Raw genomic sequence first — 9,437 nt, 5'->3', positions numbered from 1 at the left:
TTATATCATTAATTAAATAACCAAAGCTCTACATCAGTGGTTCCCAACCTTTTTTTTTTATAGCATGGCCCCCTACCATGAACTGAAGGGGTCTGTGGACCCTAGACTGGGAACCCCTGCAAAAATGGAAATTCGCCCATAGCTATTGTGGTCTCACATTTGTTCTAATATCCAAAAGGGAGAAGAACTATGGTGGATGAAGGATTCTGCCCATCCAGAGTTTCTACTGTTCCCCCTTCCTCACTCTCAAATAGTTTCAGATGTGTGTTCAGTGATTTAGTCTGTTTAATGATTCAACCATGTAATAATTTTGAGATGAACTGGAAACTCTGCTTGTACAGTAAGCAGTTGGCATGGTGAGATTAGAATCATAGATCACCGACACACATGAATGTCATTTGACTCATACTGTTTGTGCTGTTGTAGTTAATGATGAGGCAGTGGGCAAGAGAAGTATCAATGGTACAGTTTCCTAGAAATATGATTCATCTCCCAGTTGGTTGAAGAACTGAACAATGGTTCTGAAATCTGAGAGGAAATACCAGTCTGCAGTAAATAGTGGAGGTGGGATATTTTCCTGATCTCAACTCCAAAAAAATTGCTTCAAAAATACAATAAAAATCGTATTGGCATGTAGTTCAGAGTTTATTAATATAGACTGAACAAATAATCCAACCCGCGAATAAAATTCCAAAAAATGTTGATACAAATCATTCTTATCCATTTCTGGAGAGGCCTGGTAATGTCAGAATAACAAAGATGCATTCCTGTTGACTTCAGCCAGGTTGATCTAAAGTGTTTTCCATTAAATACAAGTATCAATACAAAAACAAAACTACTGATAAAAGCAGAATTACAATTTTAACACTCATTGCATGCAGTGTGAGGTAAAATCCATCCTTATCATATGTAATAATGTCATCAGGTATCAGTGTAAGCAGAGTGCATCAGATGTCAATCACTGTTCTGTGGTCACCCTCAGGTTAACAGTGTCATCCACGGGCTTGTTGGGCCAGGTTAGTCTTTCCCCGTCTCACGACCATGGCATTCCACAACCCACTCTGTTTGAACTGTACATATCATAAAGTTAGCCAGTCTGTTTGATCTAAAAAATGTTAGTCAGTAAACATACAGTAAATAGTTCTTTGGCTTCTTACAATTGTGGGACACGTCTTCCTTGATTCCTGGTTTTCTTCATTTTTGAAACTTGGCACAAAACACCCACATTAATTTACTTTATCCCTTTTCAAACTATCCTGTACCACAGATTTCATCCTTTGGTTTACAATTAAAATCCTTGTAAAGATTTTAGTCAGGGCCAAAGAAGCAATCTCTGGATCTATCAGTGTAGTCACAGAAACGAGACTCTGGCAGAGTCACAATTAGGATTCCTGCCTGTTTTGTTTGACTGGGATTAAGATATCAATTATATTAAAGTAACAAGTCCCTGGTCTTGTGGTACTAACAAACAAAAAGCATATTGTTGAATGATCTCATGATTAGCAATAAACATTACAATTTTCTACTGGAAAGCATAGTGATGTACAACAAAACTAACACAGTATGATGCTACTGTATCTGAATTAAAAGTCTTTCTCCAGAAATCTGGAAATATTCTGTCCCTCAGTACAGATGGATACTTCAATCTGGGTACTGTACATAGACCACTCATTTAAAAAATACTTGTTCTTGTCGATTGGTACCTAATCTCTGCTAGAATAGGAAATGAATGACAGCTTCCTGGAATCAGTCAAGCACATTCAGAGGCTTCAAAATAACATAGGTGATGAGTATTTATCACTGAAGTTAGTAAATAAAACAGGGGCCATGTCATCTATTAGATTATATAGGCAGTTGAAAGGAAAAGGAATGGAAAGATCTAGGAAATGTGGGAAGAGGAAAAGCAAGAAGCCTTAGAGAGCTACCCCATGTTAAAGACAAAACTACTACCTGGACTCATTTAGGCAACAGATGTCTCCAATGTAACTTCCATGTATGTAACTATAAGCACAAAGAGAAGCGAACGGTTCCACTCTACCAAGGCATATAACCCTGAAAATCATCTACTATTATATTGTCTTTAATTTCAAAATGCAAGAAAGCCCAAGCTCAGGATTAAAGAAAACAGAAGTTCTTTAGTATTGAACTTACCATTAGCAATTTGTTAATGGTAACCATTACTCATCACATTATCTGCAGGCATCTGCAGTTCACAATATTTACATACTTTTCTCCCCTCTACCATGAAAGTCTTGAATCTTGAATTTTGTTTCCTATAACAATATGCAGTCTGAAACGATAGTGGAATCTGATAAAACAGAACATTTAGAAAGTAACTTGTTTACACAGTATAATTAAATGGGAAGAATTAAATGCAGCATTGTGAATAGAGAGCGAGCAGCTCTTCGAAAAGGTATGATGGGCCCTGTGATCTTCTATAAACTGTAAGAGTCCATCATTTAAATTTAGAAGTGACAATTTTGATGGAGCTCATGGCCTCTAGAGACTCTTGTTCTTCATTATCCTGGCAGGTAAGCTTCTGCTTTAGCAAAAAGCAATTTTCAGAACTCTAGGGAACATGCTCTCTGCCTAACCAACTGTCAACTGAAATGCAGTCTTAGTTAACTAGACAGCAAAGTATTAGTCCTTCACAGTCACATTTAGTTAGTGCCCCTTTTAGAGACAGCAAACCATGCTAGGATAATGACTTTACATATTAATATTTAATAGCTTTGCATGTTAATGACAGAGTATATTAACACAGGTTGTTGGCGTCACATCTAGTAAGGACTTTTCATCCTATTAAATAGGGATTATCCTACCAAATAGGGATTATCCTCCTATTGGAATCATACAGGCCATTTAGCATTCATTATCTATCTTGCAAGAGTTAGTTAAAATAAATGCACAATATTCCAAATTCTCATAATCACTCCTCTCATCAAAAAATGTGTGCAGAACGTCCTTATCTCAGAATCAGACCAAAATGCTTTGCAAGTCTTTCCTTAATGTGCATGTTTTTTGGGCTGAGTTCAGTTTCTGAAGCCAACATTATACGCAAGGTGTATACACATATCTTAAAGTTAAACTTAAGCCCAAAAGAGCTACACATCTTAAACAAGTGATGGTATTTAGTAATTCAGATTTTCAATAAATTCTAACATCAGCTATCAGGAGACTCTTATAATTGTATTGTCCTTGGAGCCTGCTTCATAGCCATATAGAATTAAAGGGGAATTTCCTGCAATATGTTGAAGTTTGTACCTGTGAAGACATTCATGTGTCTTGGGGAGGTGGGTTATCGGTAGGATTAAGACTCTATTCTTGTCAAGAAGAGGCAAATAAGGAGATTGATTTATTTGGATACAGCATGATACAGGCCATTGGGGGCCTTGGAGCCACACCGCCCAGCAATCTCCCGATTTAATCCTGGCCTAATCAGGGGATAATTTACAATGACCTACCAACGGTTATGTCTTTGGACTGTGGGAGGAAACCAGCGCACCCGCAGGAAAACATAGGGAGAACATACAAACTCCTTATGCCGGCTCTCCTGTACTGTAAAGTGTTACGCTAACCACTACGCTACCATGCCACTCTTGAAGAGAGGGATTCTAAACATGAAGGTTTTAATTGATTTAAGGAAGCTGAGACAATTTTCATTAGTACAAGTGCTATGCTGAAGACATTGATTTTTAGCAAGCGGAGATATCTTAATTTCTTATATAATATAAATTCAGAAAGTTAGGTGGAATCAGATGTAACTGACTATTTTGAAAGACACTTGGACATCTGATCAAATGGGAAGATTTACAAGATTTTGGATAAAGACTATGAAGAGCACTTTCAAAAGAGACAAGTTACCATAGGAATGTTGTGAAGGCTTTGGAAAGGAGGCAGAAGGGGTTCTTCAGGATGTTGCTTAGAATGAAGTCTGTTAGATAAAAGGAGAGTTTGGCCAAGCCTGTGCTGTTTTCTGCTGAGCATCAGAGTTTGAGGGATGACCTGATAGGAGTACATAAAATTATGAGAGGCATTGCAACACAAACAAAATGCAGGACTGATGAAAGATCTCTCTTGATTTCTAGTATCCACAGAATCTTCTGTGTTTATGAGAGGCATAGGCAGGATGGATAGACAGAGTCTTTCTCGCATGGTGGAAATTTCAAATGCTAGAGGGCACTGCAGCATAGCAGTTGGTGCATCGCTTTACAGAACCAGCAAGCACCGATCAGGGTTCAATTCCCACTAGTGCCTGTAAGGAGTTTCTACATACACCCTGTGACCTTGTGGGGTTCCAGTTTCTTCCCTTACTCCAAGGATGTATGGGTTAGGGTTAGTAAGCTGTGGGCATGCAAAGTTGGTACCAGAAGTGTGCTGGCACTTGTGGGTTGCCCCCAGCACATCCTCAGATTGTCTTGGTCATTGACGCATAACAGCACATTAAACTGTATGTTTCGATGTTGCAAAGTATATGTGGCAAACGGAGATAGCCTTTAACATGAGAGAAAGTTCAAAGAAGATTTGAAATGCTTGCTTTTAAACACAGAAAGTGGTAGGTGCCAGAAACACACTGCCATGGATTGGAAGCAGACGCAATATTAACATTTAGGAGGCATTTAGACAGACACATGAACAGATAAGAAACAGGCAGGCAGATGGGATTAGTCCAATTTGGCATGATGGTTTGTGCATATGTAGTGTGACAAAGGTTCCTACGGTGTACTGTTCTACCTTCTAACAAAGGCATAGAATATGAAGTGCTGCTCCTCCAATTTGCCTCAGCCTGGTAGTGGATGAACCAAAGAACAGACAATGTGGGAATGGGAAAGGGAATTAAAATGGCTAGCAATCAGGATGTTTCATGTTGACCTATTTCAATGATTATACCTAACCACATCACCTTTCACCTTGGAAATCGTGTACTTAAGAAATTGGAGCATGAAATGATGTTGATATTTGGAAAACTATAGAGATTATACATCTGAATTTCTGATCTACACAGACACCGGACAAGGTTTGTGCTCCCCTTTGGTCTACTGCCCTCTCCTATCAGATTCCTTCTTCTTCAGCATATCACTTATCTCCTCTTCCCACCTATAACCTCCCAGCTTCTCATTTCATCCCCCACCCATGTCTCTAGCTTCTGACGGACCCTGACCTGTGACTTCACAAAAACATTTCTTGTTTAACAAAAAAAGTTTTAATAATTACTGGGCGCCTAGGGGAAATGGGAAATAGCAAGCCAAAAACATTCTAAAGGACAAATCAGATACCATGTAAAACACAATTATAAGTAATAAACAATCTCCAAACATACTGTAAATGCATAATTATTTTAAGATATTATTTGTTTGGCTGGGAAGCAAATCCCCATTGACTAGAAGAGCTGAGGAAATGCAGGAGATAAGCATCAGTACTGACACACTGTATATCCTGTCCTGTCATTAGCAAGAGATCAATGTGGCAATGTTCCTTAAATGTCAAGGCTTTCTCTAGTGGTGGAAATCATCTGAAAGGAATAAATGCAGCATTGGGATGAATGGATTTATCTATGCAAGTATTCAAATCTGGAAGGCTTCTGTCAGGTTCACTTACACAGACAAAGTGCTAAAGGAACTCAGCCGGTCAGGCAGAATCAATGGAGAGGAATAAACAGTTGACACTTTGGATTGAGACCCTATCTCAAGTCCTGAAACATTAGAGACCACAGATGCTGGAAATCTGGATCAACAGACATAAAATGCTGGAGGAACTCAATGGGTCAGGCATCATCTATGGAGGGAAATGAACTGTGAATATTCCAGGCTAAAACCCGTTAACAGGACTGGAAAGAGAGGGAATGGAACCTTGCCACGACCATAACTAAAGCACCTTCCAATAAAGATCAATGCACACATAATACACAAATATTCAACATATGAATACCATATGTATGAAAGTTTTTCAAGGCACAGTATTTATCCTGCAGTCCTGAGATCTCTGGAGTGGCTCCTGGGATGAAAAGGACGTAGCATCAGGTCTCAAGACTATTTACTTTCCTATTTGCTTTCTCTGTTTCAAATAAGAATGCTCCAAATCCATCTCAATCTCAATAAAACTTACTTTCCCACCAAGCTTTGTATCATTGCATTATAGTTGGGTTGTTCACAATAGTTTTTTAAATGGTTTAGGCCCAAGAATCGGTCCTTGAAGAAATTAGCTACTTTCACATTGCTATATTGTAATTCACCTTATTCTCTTAACCCTCTTTCCATTAACCAGTCCTTGTTTATATATTCCCCAACTCCCATGAGTCTTGTGTAGAAGTAGTAGCCATCGATCCCAGGGGATCATGGGTTTGCACCACTGGTGGACTGTGTCCAGGCAGGAAGATTTGAAGGACCGGCTGTTGCCCATGCAGCGGGAACCCCCTCTCCATGTCACTGATGTAGTCCAAGGGAAGGGCAAGCGCCGATACAGCTCGGCACCAGTGTCATCGCAGAGGGTGCCAGAGTGAAGTTGTAAACAACATCAAACTGCCTTAGGGACCCCAGCTCTGGATTTCTTCCTCGGGGTTTACTCCAGAAGCCTTTCCCATGGGTAGGTATGGCTGCAAGGCAGCAGAGTCTTGTGTAATAACCAATTATTGGCACATTAACAAAGTACTTCCCAAAAATTTGTTGGTTGTATCCCTATTAGTTTCATCCTCAAACAATGGGTAGATTTGTTAACTCAATTTCTTTTTCCATAATGGCAAGCTGATTCTGAATAATATATCGATTGCCTAAGTGCCATGAACCCATCTTAATAATGCATTCTGGTGTTAGTGTTCTCTCTTTGGTGATGTCAGACTAACTGGTTTATTACTCTCCATTGTTCTTTTCTCTCATTCCTTGAGCATTTGCTGCCTTCCAATTCATGGGGCCAACCTCGAGAAGCAAAATCAACGTAGCTGCTCTTTGTCTACTTAAACCCCTTGGATGTAAGACATCAAGACTAATGAATTTGTTGTTTGTAATTTGATTTTTTCCTTTCCTAATATTTATTATGTTATATTTCTCAGTCTCGTCAGATTTCTGACCCTCCATCCCACCCCCCGGCCACAATGATAAATTCTGTGCATTTTACTGTGAAAATTAATGCAATATACTTGCTTTAGTGTTTCTGCCATTTCCTTATTCCCTGTTGTCATTTTTCCTGCATCTGCCTTTTAATGTTAGCTTATGCTAATGACTTTCTGTTTATGTATTTGGATCATTTTATTCTAATTAATTTACCCTCAAGTTCTGTTTACTTCCTCTTATCTATTTCTTGATTCATCCGTGGATGATGTTTAAAATGTTCCCATTTATATAATTTTCCAGTGTTGCTTTTTTATTCCTTGTGGAAATACATTCATTAAGAATTGTCAGTTATTTCTTTAACTGTCACTGCATTTCATGAGTAATGGCAGATAAGCAATTTGCTATTCCAAACATCTCAAAATACTTCGTTTAATTGGACTAGCTGGGTCGACTATGCACTCTGCTTATACAAGATATTATATTTTCCAACACAGGCTGTGGTGTAGCTGAATAATTAAGTTCATGAAAACTTACATGAACCAACAAGGTAGTCCCAAGCCACAAGATGAAGCGTGACCAACGATCCACATTCCATGACTTTCTTGAGACTGATGTCAATATTCCATTTCATGCCCCGATTCCCAAAGTTTATACTTCCCTCTGAAGGCAGCCAATGCAATTGAAACAGGCTGTTCTCTACATTCAGATGGTTAAACTTCACAAGTGAGAACAGCACACCAATTAGTCCTCAAATGGACTTTACAGTTCAATTTGGTCCGAACCTGACCCCACTTTACCATTTTGCAACTACAATCAGCTAAACTCGGTTTTAAAAGATCAATTGCCCCAATGTACAGAGGTAGTTCCTGATTCATACACCTTTGTATGTCAAAGAACTTCCCAATTTGGCTTCAACAGTGAAATTATATTGCCTTGTTCTCAATTTCTACAGCAAGAAATAGCTTTTCCTTTAACTATACTGTAGGGTCTTCAACCCAATTTTTTAAAATCGCTTTGATCCAATCATCTCTCAGCTTTCTACAGCCAAGGATGGCTTCAACTCAAAGGTGAAGTGGCACTGACAAGTGCATTCTATCCTGGTTGTCATGCTGTGAATTCATAACATAGGACGAGAGAAATAATGTTACAAAGGAGAAAATGTTAACTGAATCAAAGAAAGAGACATTATGATGTAAAGCAGTAGCCGTGTCTTTCTTGTGTTAAGCCAGTCTGAATTCCTCCTCAATGAGGATTAGCAAATGCACTTTTTCAGTACCTTTTATGGGCAGAACTAAAATTGTGAACAAATTTTCTTTAAAACAAGCTATATATTGAATTGAGATGTTTTAGGAATACTAGTTAGGTGTCAGGATAAGATGAGAACAACCAGAACCAGAGCTAAGATTATAAAGATTCAGACTTGAGAAACTATTTTGTTTGAAATGTTAGTAGAATATCAAGGTAAAAATGTTCTCCTGTTCATCAATCGACTGAATGTTTTACTCCTGGATTCTTTAGATTACTAGTTGTAAAATTTTCAAAAAACAGTTGTAAGACTTCAGGTCATTGTTTACAATCTATATTGTACTGTAACATTTCTCCACAAATAGCTTTTATCTGAATCCTGTTCTTTGGTAATCAGAGGGAAATTACTGCAGCATTTCCATGCCAAGCTGCTCCTAGACCAGAGATCCGACTTGACTCTGGGCTGGCACCATCACTGGCACAGCCCCCATTCTGGCAAGATTGGATGAAGTCATCGAGGGCAGTGCGGGTTCCTGTTTTGGTGCCTGCAGCTGAGCTCTATTATCCCTAGCTGAAGGACTAGAGCGGTGAGAACTGGATGTCATTGCGTAATCTGACTTTTGGGGGTGCTTTGGACGGCTGCAACTTCCAGTGCTGCCAGCATCCAGTGCAGTGATAGTTGAAGCAGCATATGATGGTGGCTTGTTGGGGTAGGGTTTGTAGCTACGCATTGTGCTATTCGCAGAAGACAGGGTGCCATTTTTGGAGATTAGGTCATTCTTAATCCATATGTTTCCTACCGGTGACTGGGCGTCCTCTCTGTAAACAAAGCAAATGATAACCAAAATCAGTTGTAGCACTCCAGGTGTAAAACAGAAGATCATTTTCTCTGAATTATTTGCTTTCATAAAATCTAACTATAAGATTCCATGCTTATCTGTCTGGATGGAACAAGGTGAACAAGTATTACATATTCACGAGGAAATCTGCAGATGCTGGAAATTCAAGCAACACACACAAAATGCTGGTGGAACACAGCAGGCTAGGCAGCATCTATAGGGAGAAACACTGTCAACGTTTTGGGCCGAGACCCTTCATCAGGACTTACATATTATATATTAGTTTTACATATTATGTAGAGCTTTC

The 9,437-nt window shown here is 39.0% G+C and overlaps 1 protein-coding gene across 3 annotated transcripts in view; it reads right to left on the bottom strand.

Annotated features, from left to right (window-relative positions):
* Positions 1-626: 626 nt before the first annotated feature.
* The window catches only part of LOC132385262 (endothelial cell-selective adhesion molecule-like), a 121,963-nt gene continuing 113,152 nt past the window's right edge, over positions 627-9,437 (bottom strand). For all 3 annotated transcript variants that reach the window (XM_059957280.1, XM_059957279.1, XM_059957281.1), the window contains exon 7: positions 627-9,110. In XM_059957280.1, the coding sequence (XP_059813263.1) occupies positions 8,726-9,110 (385 nt within the window). In that variant the 3' untranslated portion in view covers positions 627-8,725. The remainder of the gene's footprint in view (positions 9,111-9,437) is intronic.

The sequence above is a fragment of the Hypanus sabinus genome, chromosome X2 (genome assembly GCF_030144855.1).
Source record: "Hypanus sabinus isolate sHypSab1 chromosome X2, sHypSab1.hap1, whole genome shotgun sequence".
Taxonomy (NCBI): Eukaryota; Metazoa; Chordata; class Chondrichthyes; order Myliobatiformes; family Dasyatidae; genus Hypanus; species Hypanus sabinus.
Note: the sequence above shows the minus strand (reverse complement) of the source record. Positions and strands in the feature narration are given on the sequence as shown.